We start from the raw sequence: 17475 nt of genomic DNA on the forward strand, positions 1-17475 counted from the left end.
TCTGCTGTCATCGCGATAATGAATGAGTGAATGAATTTAATGATTAAACATTACAATCAAAATTAAAGAAACAGTTCACCCAAAACTGAAAATTCTCTCATCATTTACTCACCCTCATGCCATCCCAGATGTGTGACTTACTTTCTTCTGCTGAACACAAATGAAGATTTTTAGAAGAATGTCTCAGTTCTGTTGGTCCATACAATGCAAGTGAATGGTGACCAGCACATAAAGTAATAACAGTATAACAGTAATCCAAACGATTTCAGTTGTTTAATCTATGTCTTCTGAAGTGATCCAATCAGTTTTTGGTGAGAACAGACTAAAATGTAACTGCATTTTTACTATAAATATTGGCGCTATTTAATACTTCCTAGCACCATCCAGCACCCTGGGCATGTGACAAGTGTATTTGAGATTGAAATCTTGAAATCGTGCCTTAAGTTGGGATAAATGTCTTTTTCACACATTGATAATCTAAAAATGTCCTGTTTATTATCGATAAAACACTGGCAGCAAAAAGTTTGGAATAATGTACAGATTTCGCTTTTATTGAAAGAAATTGGAACTTTTATTCACCAAAGTGGCATTGAACTGATCACAATGTATAGTCACGCACCTTACAGTACTCTTTACTGTTGTACATGAAACTGGTGTTGAGCGGGTAGAATTCAATGAAGCTGTCAGCGGAGGACATGTGAGGCGTTTATTTCTCAAACTAGAGACTCTGATGTACTTATCCTCTTGTTTAGTTGCACATCTGGTCTTCCATATCTCTTTCTGTCCTTGTTAGAGTCAGTTGTTCTTTGTCTTTGAGGCCTGTAGTTACACCTTTGTATGAAATGAAATATGTGTGTGTGTGTGTGTGTGTGTGTGTGTAGTGTGTGTGAGAGAGAGAGACACAGTGTGTGTGTGTGTGTGTGTGTGTGAGAGTGAGAGAGAGAGAGAGAGTGTGTGTGTGTGTGAGAGAGAGCGACAGAGTGTGTGTGAGTGATGCAGCGTGTGAGAGTGTGTGTGCGTGTGTGTGAGAGGGAGACAGAGTGTGTGTGAGTGATGCAGAGAGAGAGAAAGAGAGAGTGTGTGTGTGTGTGAGAGAGAGCGAGAGACAGTGAGTGTGAGTGATGCAGTGAGTGAGAGTGTGTGTGTGCGCGTGTGTGTGTTAGAGTGTGTGTGTGAGAGCGCGTGTGTGTGTGCGTGCATGCATGTGTGTGTGTTTGTGTGTGTGTGTGTGTGTGTGTGGGAGAGAGAGAGAGAGAGACAGCTTGTGTGTGAGTGATGCAGTGAGTGAGAGTGTGTGTGTGTGTGAGAGCAGGTGTGTGTGTGTGTGTGCGCGTGCGTGCGTGCATGTGTGTGTGTGCGTGCGTGCATGTGTGTGTGTTTGTGTGTGTGCGTGCGTGCGTGCATGTGTGTGTGTTTGTGTGCATGTGCATGTGTGTGCGTGCGTGCATGTGTGTGTGTGTGTGCGTGCGTGCATGTGTGTGTGTGTGTGCGTGCGTGCATGTGTGTGTGTGTGTGTGTGTGTGTGTCTGTGTGTGACTGCACATAAATAGACTACAGATGTCAAGATATATGATGAAAAGGAGTTATATTTTGGTCTCTTCTCACCCAAAACCGATTGGCTCACATCAGAAGACATGGATTTCACCACTGGAGTCTTATTGATTACTTTTATGCTGCATTGGAGCTTCAAAGTTTGGTCACAATTCATTACATTGTTTGGACCTACAGAGCTAAAAACCTTCGTTTGTGTTCAGCAGAAGAAAAAAAGTCACACAAATCTGAGATGCATCATGGAAAAAATTATTCATTTTGGGGTGAAATATCCCTTTAAAACAAAGTTTTAAATGACTGTTCAAACCAGTACACACTCACACGATTGCTCTTTTTGTGTAGTTTATGGCCTTAATCTCAATGTAATGTAAAGTTGATCACATCATATTATGCATGAAAGGGGCAGAATTTTTGATTTTTTTTATAAACCATTCATCTTTATTGTTTTATTCTGAGTTCATTTACAGGAGTAGATCTCGGTAGATGAAACGGCTTTGTCAACAACACAAAAAAAAGATCAGAAAATATCATTTAACAAGCTGTCTTTGATACACCAATACAGACGAGTCTGAATTATAGAGATTTAAATGAGTTTGTGTCGTGTTTGTGAATTCTGTCTCTGTAAGCTTCAATATATAATATCAATATAGAGAAAGAGTGAAGTCTTGCAGTCCACATCACCTATAGAATCTGAAAAACAAATTGAAAACATTTCATTTGATTTAATATCATATCATACATTCTCCGCAGATTTTCAGTGTTAAAGTATGTCAGACATTAATTGATAAATCTCAACCAAGTTATTTCTATAATCTCACACATCACTGTGGCACTGTAGTTTATCCATGGTAGTTACAGTTATAGACTGCATTGTTCCAAAACCTAGTGAGCTGCCTACTTAGGCGGCAATTAAAGGAACATACAAAGCAACTCATTCGGTGCTAACTCGGACACTTAATTATTAGTCATTACAGCTGTCATGTTTCTGCTCTGGATGGTTCAGGAATGGTTGAAGTACACAGAACTATATTACAGTATACAGATACTTACATGTTAGAGTATATCAATGAGTGCATCACCTATAGAAGAGATCAAATACTCAATAATCAGACATAGTTATGAACACTGAAAGACCATGTTATTCAGTCAGACCACTGTGGGGTCCAAACCTATTCCAGCCCTACCTCCTCTTTCCTGCTAAAACGGAGTTGAGGTATTTCTTGGCCGCCATCTGTTTACGGTACCGGCTGTAGTTGTCTGTGAAGACGGCGTCTGAGTGACGTTTCACTGGCATCTGCTCCACACCCAACTCATCACTACAGCACACAGACAGGAAATGACCTCGTCTCACTATTAATTGAGCTTTTGGGAACTCAAAAGCTTTATTGAATCGGCCGTCACAACAGATAACAAATTATCTTGTGATATTCAGCACGTTGACATTTTAGCACACAGAATGATTTAAACATCTGTAATATGCATATGGAAATGTCACCTGACTCGCTTTGCCAGCAACGACTCGAGATATTCTTTGGCAGAAAGTTGGCCGAGCAGTTTGCTGTATCCACTAGTGAAGAGTCCATCAGCGTGTCTCGTTGGTCTAGAAGGAATACAGAAAGAAACGTCATCGTTTAATTTGATTGTAACCTGGTTTATGATCAGTCATTTGTTTCTTCATAATTGTTTTGAACAACAGTGGAGGGGGACCCTTGGAGATAATTGGCCCCAGGGCCTTTGTCAGTCATAATCTATCCCTGATTCAAACAAATGATCTGTTGATTGTTACCGTCACCTTGTTTTGAGCACCAAACGTCGAGGTCTGCATGCACAGCTCAGTACATTGTTTCTAACACCATTAATGCGAAGTCATGTTCTCTAATAGACTATATAGCAAGAAGTGATTTGTAAATAAAAGTTGATGTATTGTAATAAATTGTTATAAATGTGTAGGTGTGTGTGTGTGTGTGTGTGTGTGTGTGTGAGTGAGTGTGTGTGTGAGTGAGAGTGTGTGTATGTGTGTGTCTGTGTGTGAGAGTGAGTGAGTGTGTGTGTGTGAGTGAGAGTGAGTGTGTGTGTGTGTGTGTGTGTGTGTGTGTGAGAGAGAGTTTGTGTGTGAGAGTGAGTGTGTGTGAGAGTGAGAGTGTGTGTGTGTGTGTGAGTGAGAGTGAGAGTGTGTGTGTGTGTGTGTGTGTGTGTGTGAGCGTGTATTTATCACTTTGTGGGGACCAAATGTCCCCATAAGGATAGTAAAGCCTGACATGTTTGACCTTGTGGGGACATTGTGTCGGTCCCATGAGGAAAACAGCTTATAAATCATACTAAATTATGTGTTTGAAAATGTAAAAGTGCAGAAAGTTTTCTGTGAGGGTTAGGTTTAGGGTAGGGTTAGGTTTAGGGGATAGAATATAAAGTTTGTACAGTATAAAAACCATTATGTCTATGGAAAGTCCCCATAAAACATGGAAACACAACATGTGTGAGTGTGTGTGTGTGTGTGTGTGTATGTGTGTATGTGTGTGAGAGAGTGAGTGAGTGTGTGTGAGAGTGTGTGTGTGTGTGTGTGTGTGTGTGTGTGAGAGAGAGAGTGAGTGTGAGAGAGTGAGTGTGCGTGTGTGTGTTTGTGAGTGTGTGTGTGTGTGTGTGTGTGTGTGTGTGTGTGTGTGTGTGTGTGTGTGTGTGTGTGAGTGTGTGTGAGTGTGTGTGTGTGTGTGTGTGTGTGTGTGTGAGTGTGTGTGTGTGTGTGTGTGTGTGTGTGTGTGTGAGAGAGAGTGAGTGTGAGAGAGTGAGTGTGTGTGTGTGTGTGTGTGTGTGTGTGTGTGTGTGTGTGTGTGTGTGTGTGTGTGTGTGTGTGTGTGTGTGTGTGTGTGTGTGTGTGTGTGTGTGTGTGTGTGTGTGTGTGTGTGTGTGTGTGTGTGTGTGTGTGTGTGTGTGTGTGTGTGAGAGAGAGTGAGTGTGAGAGAGTGAGTGTGCGTGTGTGTGTTTGTGAGTGTGTGTGTGTGTGTGTGTGTGTGTGTGTGTGTGTGAGAGAGAGAGAGAGTGTTTGTGAGTGTGAGCATGTGTGTGTGTGTGTGTGTGTGTGTGTGTGTGTGTGTGTGTGAGCGTGTATTTATCACTTTGTGGGGACCAAATGTCCCCATAAGGATAGTAAAACCCGAAATTTTTGACCTTGTGGGGACATTTTGTCGGTCCCCATGAGGAAAACAGCTTATAAATCATACTAAATTATGTTTTTTGAAAATGTAAAAATGCAGAAAGTTTTCTGTGAGGGTTAGGTTTAGGGGTAGGGTTAGGTTTAGGGGATAGAATATAAAGTTTGTACAGTATAAAAACCATTATGTCTATGGAAAGTCCCCATAAAACATGGAAACACTACGTGTGTGTGTGTGTGTGTGTGTGTGAGGTGTGTGTGTGAGAGTGTGTGTGTGTGTGTGTGAGTGTGTGTGTGTGTGTGTGTGAGAGTGTGTGTGTGTGTGTGTGTGTGTGTGTGTGTGAGAGTGTGTTTACCTCTCAACTGTGTTTGTGATGTCATACAGGAGTTTATATGCATCTAGATCTTGTAGTGACGGGTCTCTGCTCCAGTCATCTTCATCAAGACCATCTGATCTAGAAGAATTCAAGATGCAAACACAAATCATGAACATTATGCAAATAAACTTTTAAAAGAACGGATCATTTGTTGTTTCAGACGTTTACATTGTAACATATTTATTTATAAATTAGCTTATATAGTTTATATTTATACTATAATGTTCAAATAATACATTTTTACAATATTTATTAATCTTGGTTCGTTTATAAAAATACAATTGTTCATTGTTAGTTCATGTTACCGAAAATAGTTATCTAATATTAAAGAATAAGATCTTCTAAAACATAAAAGAGCAAGAAATGAGTTGTTAGATACACCTTTAAGAAAATTGGTTGTAAATAGAAAGGTGCAGTAAGCGACTTTCACCAGACTGAGCGATTAGCCACGCCCCTCTTGCACTCCAAAGATACCGAATGAGCTTTATTGAGACCGATATGTGCAGCACAGCAGCACAATAGCACCCTCAACTAACAAATGTTGAGCATTACGGCATAACAATGACATTAAGCCTCAATAATTTGCTGCACCTTCAACACTATGAGAAATGATTGACAGGCAGAAATCATCATTGTCAGCGGCCCACGGACACATTGTTGTTTATTGTTTACAGAGTCTAGAGCTGCCACAGAGAGCAGTGAGATATCTCACAACACTTCATTCATCTCTTTTAGGGAGTAGTCAAAGGCTTTGCATACCTTTATATGAAAAATCATATACAATGATTAGTTAACATTTCCATTAAATAACAATGATCATTAGTTTTATTGATTGTTTATTTACTATTGATCTATTTCATGTTAGTTCATAATGCATTAGTTAATGTTAATGTGTACACATTTTAATGTTAAACAGTTCATAATTGCTGTCAAAAGTATTATTCATATTTAGTCCATGTTTAACAATTGTTTTAATGTTAATGTTTACAACCTTATTGTAAAGTGTTGCCACTATTATCATATTACACATTTATACTATATATTAAATTTTAACAACATTTTAATATAAACTCATGGAAAACGCAGATCAATTATTTTAGTTTGCAAAATGTTTATGACTGTTTTGAGCGTGCAAGTGTAAAGAACATTGAACCAACACAAAGAACGTTTTAGGAAGTGTAAAGATAAAATGTAGCTGGTTCATTTGAGCTGTTTATTGATATGATGGATAATAACTGTATCTCTCACCTCATGTCAGAATATGACGAGATCGCAGGCAGTGCAAGAGTCCCGCAGCAGAACACACTGCAGATCGCAATAAAGAGAAGCATCTGACCACTGCTCAGTATAGTCATGGCTATCTGTAAACCAGTGCAGAACACACATAACAAGTGAGATATGTATAAGGGGAAATGTATATTTATCGCTCACTATTTAAGTTTTGTTCCCCCTCCACATTTGAATCACTTTAAGTGTAACAAATGACTTAAAACTTCAAATATTCCATGTAGACTCCCAATTATGAAAAACAGTTCACATCATGTTACCCATATGTTTTCAAAAAGCATGGATTTTCTATGTTATATAGTCCTAATAATGTTTAAGAACAACAGTACTCACAGTAGAGATGTTTTGTCACTCCTGAGTTGTATACGAGCTCTCCACGGTGCTGACACCTGCACAAATGAATACTAGTTTCCCTGCAGCTCCTGTCTGTCTGTGTTCCTCTGTCTGTCTCTCTCTCCTGGCCTCTTGCTTTTATACACCTGATTATTCACTTTACTGAAGACTGCTCAACGTCTGTCTTACGTCATGATGGTCCCAGCAGAATACATGCACTGGGTGATCTGGTGGTCAAACTTAAATTGAGTTTGTGGAATAACGTGTAGTTGAGAGTGATGCTGACTCATTAGACTTCTTTGTTAACCCTCATGATAGTCATGGTACTGATGGTACATTATCATCGGAAGTTAGCTATTATTTTACATCTGTCTCTCTCTGAACAGTCAGGTGCTATTATTATATCAACAGTTATTATTGCTCATAGCCTAAACCCGTCACCCAACTTTGGTGTGCAACTCGTCCCGTAACGTCGGTCCTGCAGTCGTGAATGAAACTTGAAAATCATGCAGCTAAAACAGATGATTTAAAACAAAAAATGCCATAGACGTGCATGGAAAAACAAAACAAAATGTGAAAACACAGGCTGTCCGTTTTACTAACTCTCTTACTTACTAACTCTGATCTACACAACGTCACAAATAAATCGTGTTTCTCTTCTAAACTTGTTTTCTGTGCTTGCGATTAATGTAAATTAATAAAATATGCACTCTACTAGATTACATTATAACATTATTGCTTTAATCAAGGAGCAAATATCTCTTAGCATTTAGCATGCTAATGTATGCTATTGCTAGCTAAAAGTTAGCTGACTAGCATAACCTTACATCCAGTAAATCAGTAACATAACAAAAAAAAACATGTTGAGTAAAACTGAGAAAATGAATCATGTTAGGGACACAAAATCACTTTGAAGCTCCTTAATTGAGTTGTTTAAAAATAACTTTATTCCATTATGTTGAAATAACGTGAACAAAATGTGTTTTCTGACAAAGAATTAATGAACTAAACTAAGAAGAATAGATGTGATGTACGTGATTAAATCATGTCCTTTTCTGCATAACGTGCCGGCTCATTTTAGCTTATCGTGGCCCATTCGGCCCGTTTCGCGGCCGACCCACCGTCCAGCTCGGTTCTCCCGATGGCCAGTCCACCCCTGATTGGCCCCAAAGTACGTCGGCCCACCGGGAAACTAGGGTCTGCTCAGGGGACTAAAGCACATAACTGGAAATCTGATAATCAGAAGGACACTAGTTCAATCCCCACAGCCACCACCATTGTGTCCTTGAGTATGGCACTTAAATCCAGGTTGCTCCAGGGGGATTGTCCCTGTAATAAGGGCTCTGTAAGTTGCTTTGGATAAAAGCGTCTGCCAAATGCATAAGTGTAAATGTAATGTTAATTAGTAAATAATTTGATATCCAATAGGACTGGGTAAAAATATAGATTTTCCGATGCATCGCAATCTTCAGTTGAACAGTCTTTATATTGATTCTTAAATCCCAAGATCGATTTTTACTATGCACAGCTCTCTACTATGCGAGTAAATCACTCAAATATGAGACCAAATTTTACGGAATGCAACTAAAAATGTCTGTGATAAGCCACTGGCTGGTAAATGTTCAGATTTCACTAACCAGTCATTGATTAGTATATTGGCAAAGAAGCTCAACATCCTTTCACTGTTTGTTGAGAGTTAAAGCAATATAATATTATATTTATTGATGGAATCCATGGATTTGTGCATTTTGAAAAAGCTAAAATGTGACCAAAATGATGAGAAATATATATATATATAGATATGGTCAAATTGAAAGTTTCGGAATGCACTTTGTTGTAAGTTCCCCGTTATAAGTAACAGCTTTAGCTGAGACAGAATTTCTTTCATATATCCATCCATCTTCAACCACTTATCCGAAGTCGGGTCGCAGGGGCAGCAGCTCCAGCAGGGGGCCCCAAACTTCCCTATCCCGAGCCACATTAACCAGCTCTGACTGGGGGACCCCTAGGTGTTCCCAGGCCAGTGTGGAGATGTAATCTCTCCACCTAGTCCTGGGTCTTCCCCAAGGCCTCCTCCCAGCTGGACGTGCCTGAAACACCTCCCTAGGGAAGCGCCCAGGGGGCATCCTTACCAAATGCCCAAACCACCTCAACTGGCACCTTTCGACGCAAAGGAGCAGCAGCTCTACTCCGAGCTCCTCACGGATGACTGAGCTCCTCACCCTATCTCTAAGGGAGAAGCCCGCCACCCTTCTGAGGAAACCCATTTCGGCCGCTTGTACTCGCGACCTAGTTCTTTCGGTCATGACCCAGCCTTCATGACCATAGGTGAGGGTAGGAACAAAAATTGACCGGTAGATCGAGAGCTTTGCCTTCCGGCTCAGCTCTCTTTTCATGACAATGGTGCGATAGAGCGAGTGTAATACCGCCCCCGCTGCCCCCGATTCTCCAGCCAACCTCCCACTCCATTGTCCCTCGCTCGTGAACTTGAGGTACTTGAACTCCTTCACTTGGGGCAATACCTCCTTCCCTACCCGGAGTACGCATTCCATCGGTTTCCTGCTGAGAACCATGGCCTCAGATTTAGAGGTGCTAATACTCATCCCAGCCGCTACACACTTGCCTGCCAAGTGATCCAGTGAGAGCTGAAGGTCACGGACTGATGATGACATGAAGACCACATCATCTGCAAAAAGCAGCGAAATGGAATTCAAACGGAATTGAAATAGGAAATCTGTATACACAGCCCTAATATCCATGATGCCTCCACTGCAGACCTATGGAATTTTCTGGACTTGATTTGAGAGCAGGGTACAAAACCCAATTTTACAGCCACCTTTATTTGATTCTGTGGCAGTGGGGGTGTGGTCAAGTGACCATCCGGAGAGAGGGAAGCAGTAAGAGCACTTATGCCTGAGCCAAATTATGTCTAACACCTGTCTCTAATTTCAGTAAGCACGAGAAAGAGTAGATAAAAATCGACGCCAAGGGCAGTGGGGGAGAGAAAACGACACGTCAGTCCATGAATCAGCTGCTCCAGTGCCAACTGGTCGATCACTCCCCCGACGTTAGGGTTCCCTGCCAGCAGCCATTTCCGGCACGTGTCTCGGAGCCGCTGGGAGAAAGCAAACGGGCGGTCATTTTTCCCCAGCTTCAAAAACCGGAACAGCTGGCAATACTGTTCTGCACTGCGACCCAGGAGATTAGCCGCCAGCAACTGTTGGGCAGCAAGTTGGGCTTCCCCGGACAGTAATGGAAGCCGGAGCCCGAGATCTCCGCCATTGTTTCAAAGAGGTCGATGAAGGCCTCAGCATCATCTTCCGCCCCCATTTTCAGAACCCGGGGGGTGGGCAGATGGGTGCGTATGTCAGGGGTCATGGCCAGGGCTCTCTCCTGACCAAGGAGGCTCCGGATCACATGCTGTTTCAGCTTGCAGGGGTTGACAAGTTGCAACAAGAATTTGCAGACGTGTTCTCCCCTCTACCAGGTCGTACGAACCTCATCCAGCACCACATCGAGACCAAACCCGGGTATACCAGGTGGTATATAGCTGTCCCTATCGCTTGCCCGAACACCGGAAGAAAATAGTTCGGGAGGAATTAGATGCGATGCTCGATATATATATTGTAACAAGTTCAAGGAATGAGGTAGCGGAAGACGGCGAATTCAACTCAAAGGTATATGTATTATTAACACAAACACGTTCGCTTGAATGTGCAACGGTGCAGCTTCAGATGAATCACTCAACAGGTTCTCTACGGCTGCAGGCAAATCAGATTTTTTCTCAAATCAGATCTTTTCAGGCAGACTGTCCGCACTATTAATTGCAAGTGATCAAATCAGATTTGCGCGTTCAGACATAACCAACCTATCTTCGTGGTTTGCTTTGGTAATGACGTAGGCGTACCCATGTGACGAAGCTTTCAAAACAGATGCGGGAAAAATGGAGGTGCATCATCTCGCTCTCCACATAAGCGCCCTGTCCAGTCGCTGTGCACAACTCCTCTGTTTCACAAGAAAAACTCAGTGATGGAGGAGACTGGTAAATTTTGTGATGTTCCGTGCTGCTGTCACCGTTTTTTATGTCATCGTTGTGTGTTGTGTTAAGACAATTTGAAATCCGAATTGAGCAGCCAGAGCATCCGGACTGAGATGATTTAAATTTTTAGTGGCTGTCTGAACAAGTCCAAATAGAAACGGCAGCGGCCAACACACTCACTGAGTTCTGGCGCTTTTTATTTCCCCGGTCTCTCACTGTGAACATAGAAACAGAAATACCCGAATATACAGGCTATTCACAATTCCTGTACCGTAAATTGTGAACGGCTGGATTTAAAGTGATTTAAACTGAGTGATTTTTCTTTCGTCTGTTCTTCAAAAATATAATCAAATGTGTTCCTTCAAGCAAGCATCTTTGTGTTTAAACAACAACATCTCTTGTAAAATGTCACTCTTGCCCTGTTCAGACCTGGCATCTGTCTCTGGTGATCCGATCACAAGTGGCCAGTGCTAAATACAGGTGCAAGATTTTAGTTTTTTTGGTGGTAACAAGAGTCTCATCCAACTGAATTGTGGTTCTTCTGATTGAAAGCCAACTTGTTTTGCGTGATAGACGAGATAGGCTACATTCAAACTTTTAAAGTGCTGCAATACCGATAAGGACACAGCTGCACCAATACAAATATCGACAAGGAGAACATAACGGTGTATCATGTATCGATATTTTAAACACAGCCCTAGTCATCAGCAGTATGTTAGTGGTGGACTGAACTGTGTTTGTATCTTACGGAAGGATGACTGCTATTATGATGGCCTGTGAGTTTGTAATGAACCCCTGAGGACCTCATTTCCTTCGGCTGCATCAAAGAGACCGTCAGATTAGATATCTGGATTACAGCGATCGAAAAACCAGATATGGAAATAAACCCTAATTAAGAAGGTGCTTTTTTTTTACTGAACCAAGCCTGCCTGTTTTGTCCAAATGTAATGCCCTTAAGCTGTAGTCATCATAGTTCTTCAAAACTAGAATTCAAAACTAGAATATTACATGTTGTGATACAAATGTGAGTGTCATTTGCCTTTATAAAACTTGCTGCCACAATGCTAAGATGTTCAGGGTGGTTGCTAGGACATTGTTAGGTGGTTATTATGGTGTTTGGGATGGTTGCTAGGTAGTCACTTACTGGCCCTGATCAAAAGAAGTCCACCTCCGAGTCTCTGATATTCTGGTTTTCAGAGTCGGGATTAGTTCATTAAAAGTAGCGACTCCATTAGCTTGTAGTAGCTAAATTTTTCCGTAGTGTGACAGTAGCTCAGCTTTTTTTCACAATAGTGTTACTTTTCCATTAACAAACTACATTTCCCAACAAGTAGCAATTTAGCGTCACACAACAGTACATTTACCACATTATATTGCGAACGCAGCAATGAAGCCGATCGAGTAATGAAACGTGCTCATCTAAATGTCCCCTCTTATGTAGCGCTAGGAAATCTGAATCATTTAAGTGAATCGGTTCTTTGCAACCTAGTCTCATATAATGAATGTTACTATAACTATATTTTTGCAAACTCTTTTACGCTGCGTTCTACATTTCACTGCAGTTTTCTGGTGAAAAGAACACTAAGAACAAATGTTTAATTCACTTTCACACAAATAATGAGTAAAACGCCTCATTATGGCTTTATAAACACTTATTTTTCACACTATTACTAACACACTGCTATGTTATGAGATAAAAACACTTTTACTATAATGCTTAATTTGAAAAACAACACACTTAAATGGTTGTATTACAGACCCGTCTACATTTCCACTCATACACCAGTGTAATTAGCTCCTGCAGTAGCTCACCTGATAGAGTGTTGTACTTTGGACTCAGAAGGCCTAGGCTTGAGCCCAGCCAAGCAAGCAAGTAGATATGTGGGAAGAAAGTCGTAGAAATGACACAAAATGGCGTAGTTGCTTTTGAAAATGTGCTTTTCATGTCGCATTTGCTTTTACAACACTATCAGTTAGGTTTAGGTGTTGTTTTAGGGTAAGAATATCTGTTTTGTTTTCCATTTGCTTTAAGTACACTATTGGTTAGGGTAACGTTAAAGTTTTATGTTAGGGAGGTACATTTTAATTAGTGTTCGACAGATTCAGATTTTTGGCAATTCCGATAACTAAGGTGGTGGAAAAGGTTGATAACCGATTAATCGGCCGACAGTTTTTAAAATGTATTATTGAATGTTAGCTGACCATCTGAGAAGAGGATTATAATCAGGTCCACCAAAGGTCGACCAAAAGCGGATTTTGCTGAGACCGATAACTAAGGTGGTGGAATAATCGGCCAATAGTTTTTCAAATGTATTTATTGAATGTAAAAAATAATTTTTTAGTCTTTCTTTACTGTGACTGGAAGAGACATAGAGGCTATAAGAGTCTTGTGCAACCAAACCACCAATAAAAAAATGGGTGCATAATGTGGGACTTTTAATTATTAACAAGCCAGAAATACAACAAGGACTCTTATTTTTAAATGTCTGTACTTCCAGTGCACACAGACACATAAGGGAAACAAAACATGCACTCTTACTATCACCTACAAGGTATTACAATATAAACATTGTCATATGGGCTGATAAATACTATATGAGCAGTAATTAATCAACAGTAGATCATCATTATAAGCAATCGCTTGCCATAATTGTCTGGTATTCCAATAATCTGGTTTTATATAAAACAGATTTAGATTTTTCTCACTAATGACACTGTTGGTCAAAATCAACATGAACTTAACAATCAATGAAGGTTATATAAATACCCATTCAATAATGTCTTTGCTTCATATGTGTCTTTTTAAATGTCTCGTATTATTAATCTTGCATTAGTCCATAAACAATGAAGGTGATGGAGACTTGACTCCAACAATGCTCTATAAGGATTCACCAAATAAAACCTTTCATAGCCAATATTCACCACATGAAGGGTTTTGTATGTATACTGTATATATATATATATATATATATATATATATATATATATATATATATATATATATATATATATGTGACAGGGCTGAGGGCGGGCTGGGTTGTGATTTTACACTACGAGAGAGAACGTTTACGGGCAGCAGTCCATCCTATGTGTGTTTGTGTCTTTTGGTTTCAGTTTTACATTATAATATTATATATATTGTCAAACAGGTTTTCACCTCCTCCTTTCCATTGTTCCCTTTACACTGGTGCCGAAACCAGGGAAGGAGGAGGGATAAGCCATAGTGGAGTTCTCGCTGCTACCATCCACCCCCAACAGAGCAGCCGTGGCCGTCTCCCGGGGGACGGAGGAGCTTGGCCACCTAGAAGGGGAGGAATTGGCCACGGAACGTGAGGGGAGAAGGGGCTCCTAGCCGACTGCCTGGAGTGATCAGAGCCGCTGCTAGTTGCAGAGGAGACCCCTACCAGACGCTGAAACGTGGCTGGGTCTGAGACCACCGACCGCGGGCGGGGAGGGGCTCACTGCCGACCGCCTGGAGCGGGAGAATGGCAGCCATGGGCAGGGGAGACCCCTTCTGTTCCCCAAGAACGTGGCGGGACGTTCCGTCCACCAGGGGCTGGAGGACTGCCTCCAATCCGCTCGGGGTGGCGTGGCTGTCGTCCACTAGAGGGTAGAGGAGTGGCCGAGGACCAAGCTACGGCGTATCGGAGAACCGGAGAGTAAGTGTTTTTTTCTTTCTCTCTCTCTCACACTGCCGCTCCACGTTGGCCTTTTCCCTCTCTTTTAAATTTTACAGTTTTTTTGTTTGTTGGGGGGGCACTGCACTGTTACCGGGAATACCTCCAATTTTTCATTATTATTTCCCTCCCCTATTCCCTCCCATATTCAGGAAGGTGGAGATGGCCTGCTGGCAGATGGGGCATAAGGCACACCCTCCCCCAGGGAAAGAGGGGGGGGAAGGGGTTACGTCATGCCGGGGGCTCCCCGGCCTGAGAGAACGAGGGAGGAATGTGACAGGGCGGGCTGGATCATGATTTTACCCACCCGGTCCCTTATCAGGTTAATCAAGCCTCCGAGAGGGATAAAGGCCGACTGCGGACGGTGGTGCGACAGAGAGAGAGAGAGATCTCTTGAGATAAAGATGGCAGCTGTCCATCCTATGTGTGTGTTTGTGTCTTTTGGTTTCAGTTTTACATTAAAATATTATTTATATTGTCAAGGCGGTTCTCGCCTCCTCCTTTCCATTGTTCCCTTTACACTATATATATAGGAACACAGCAGAATAAAGAGAATGATTTTTGCCAATAATGATGGTACCAAAAAGCCGCATAAGGCATGGATTAATCGTTAAAAACGATATATCATTTGACCTCTAGTTTTAATCATTAAAACCTCCATTTATTATTCATCTTAAAAACCTTGTTCGTTTACGACATCGTTTCACTTGCCTTTGGCGCCCCTGCTGGACATTTCACTGGGAAACTGCAGCAGAACAGGTAATGGAGCACTTAATTTCATTTTGCAAAAATGTCGCCACTGTCACGTAACCTTCATGAAAATCAGGCTGGTTCTTTCGGACAGTTCATGTAAATGAATCAATTACAATAAATTATTAACTTATATTTAGCATTGGGAACTCCGATTCATTTTAGTGGGTCGGTTCTTTCGGACACTCCATGTTAATGAACTAGTTCACATAAATGATTCTCTGATTCATTGAACCCTGCAGAGATGTCATTGCAGAAATGTAATATTCACAGTCGGCCATGATTACTTTAATCAATGAGTGAACAGGACGGTTGCTGAGATTAAGCGAGAGGTATTCAGCTGGTCATGTGATTCTAATATGGCCGCCCCCATGTGTGGACCCTCTCCATGTAGAATAAAACAGCTTTTATAAGGTTAGTCTTTGTTTTAATATGTGATCATGATTTCCTACATATATTGCAAAATGAATGTCTTTAGGAGTTAAACAAAAGTGCACCTTTATATAGCTTAAATGTAGTTTGCTACTTTTTGTTAGTAGCTTGTAGTGTGGAACCTACTTTTTCAAAAGAGTAGTTTGACTGTAGTACTAAGTTATGAGTAACTTAAAAGTTTCACAGTAGTTTCGCCAACACTGCTGGTCTCTAGATGCTGTATGGCATGGTTCCCTTTTTCAATGAAAGTGAAAGGAGTTATTTTTACCCATTTTATGGCCCACCCGGTGAAAATCAAGTAATGGCCTCTGGTTCACCTCTCCTGAACAAACCACACAAATGATGTGGGATGAGCTGGCAGTGGCCCATAAGATCCTATTTATGCCACTGGTTAGGCTGGTATTTTGCCTTAGTAAACACCACTTATAACCTTTATAAGGAATCTACATATTTCCTCTCTTGGTTTTCAGAATCTCTATCGCTGTTTGCAAGGTGCATTTTGTGGTTTGCCATGTTCAGATTACAGAACTGTGTAATAAATGATACAATAATTGCTTGTCTTGCTACATATCACAAACAGATAGCGAGTGACTCAATCCTAATTCAGTTCTGATTGGCGGTGAAAAGGGCAGTTCGTGTGACATTTGAACCTGTGCCTTCACTTACTATCTAAGCTGATTTCTCTGATGTAGCAGTATGTTTCTGTATATGTATGTAGTGCACTTGATAGGTGTGAAATAAATGGCAACAGTTTGATAAATAGGATCTAGACAAGGTCTGACAAAACATTCTGGTGCCTATTGGTTTTCCCTCAATCCAACTTTATATCTTTTAAATGTTGGATCTCATGCAATTTCCCTATTTCCTCTGCAGAAGATGATGGTAAACTGCGGGTCTTTATCAATGCATATGGAGAGCCTTTGACCTCAGTATGACGTGGCAAATGTGGTGTTCATGACTGAAACGTCTCTTACACATCACTGATGATTCAGTACCATAATTTGTGGACTGTTTCTCATGCATTAATTGAAGCTCTCTTCATATGATATCCATCAGTACCTTCAGAGACTTACAGGCTTTCTAATTCAGGGGACTCTTGTCTTTTGAGGACAGTCACTTTTAAAGGTAGTTTCTACTAATGTAAGAAGTAAGTTTATATAAATCTGATTACTGACTTGTGTGCTCAGAATCTGCACAGTTAGTATACACAGTTTGCTTACAGTTACATTGAAGACAAATGTAACATTAACAAATATAGACAGACAGACAGAGAGATGGATGGACGGACGGACGGACGGACAAACAGACAGATAGATTCATAAACAGTGCATTTTCAGCATTCATTCACTGCAGTAAATATTCAGTTGTTGTGCAGCGTGCCGTGGCATTAGTCTGAAATAATTGGATTGAATTACAATTTGAATGATGTCTTTCTCTTCTTGGTTTGGTTATTAGCGTTTCTCTGCATTTCCTACCTGATTGTCATGTTTTGACAACAACAAAACAAAAAAACACTGCATATCAGTACCAGTTCCAGGATGTGCTGTTCATGTAGCGGTCATCTCCTACTGTTCGGATCAACACTGCTGTAATTACACTTCATTAGATTTCCGAGCCAAGACACGGCACTTACAGAATGCATCTGTTGTTTCGAGTCTGTTCAAGGAATGATAGTCTACTCTTGACGTGTCTAACACTGTACTGCATTACTACTCATACTACTTTTGCAGAATGTCTACTAAGAACATTGTGCACATTTCTGAATCCACGGCATACCTGAATATACTAGACTTGCTGGAATGTGCGTGTATAAGGAAGTACACTGCAGTGTTCAGTGCAATGCACTCGACTTCACCTTCCATTTTACAGGAAGTGATATCA

At 41.0% G+C, this 17475-nt stretch overlaps 2 protein-coding genes across 4 annotated transcripts in view; both read right to left on the bottom strand.

Annotated features, from left to right (window-relative positions):
* LOC127625863 (tudor domain-containing protein 3-like) overlaps positions 1–17475 on the bottom strand; it is a 636076-nt gene that overhangs the window by 166973 nt on the left and 451628 nt on the right. The window lies entirely within an intron of this gene.
* On the bottom strand, positions 1988–7543 carry LOC127625871 (VIP peptides-like). 3 transcript variants are annotated; one of them, XM_052101295.1, is made up of 7 exons: positions 6697–7529; positions 6325–6437; positions 5056–5154; positions 3047–3151; positions 2736–2867; positions 2602–2630; positions 1988–2241 (listed from the first exon to the last, which is right to left on the bottom strand). In XM_052101295.1, the coding sequence occupies exons 2-6, from the start codon at positions 6429–6431 to the stop codon at positions 2627–2629; spliced, it is 447 nt and encodes a 148-aa protein (XP_051957255.1). In that variant the 5' UTR covers positions 6432–6437; positions 6697–7529; the 3' UTR covers positions 1988–2241; positions 2602–2626. The 3 variants fall into 3 exon arrangements, with proteins under 3 accessions (XP_051957255.1, XP_051957256.1, XP_051957257.1); XM_052101296.1 differs by having other exon boundaries at positions 6325–7537; XM_052101297.1 differs by lacking the exons at positions 1988–2241; positions 2602–2630 and having other exon boundaries at positions 2732–2867; positions 6697–7543.

This window comes from Xyrauchen texanus, chromosome 32 (assembly GCF_025860055.1).
Source record: "Xyrauchen texanus isolate HMW12.3.18 chromosome 32, RBS_HiC_50CHRs, whole genome shotgun sequence".
NCBI lineage: Eukaryota > Metazoa > Chordata > Actinopteri > Cypriniformes > Catostomidae > Xyrauchen > Xyrauchen texanus.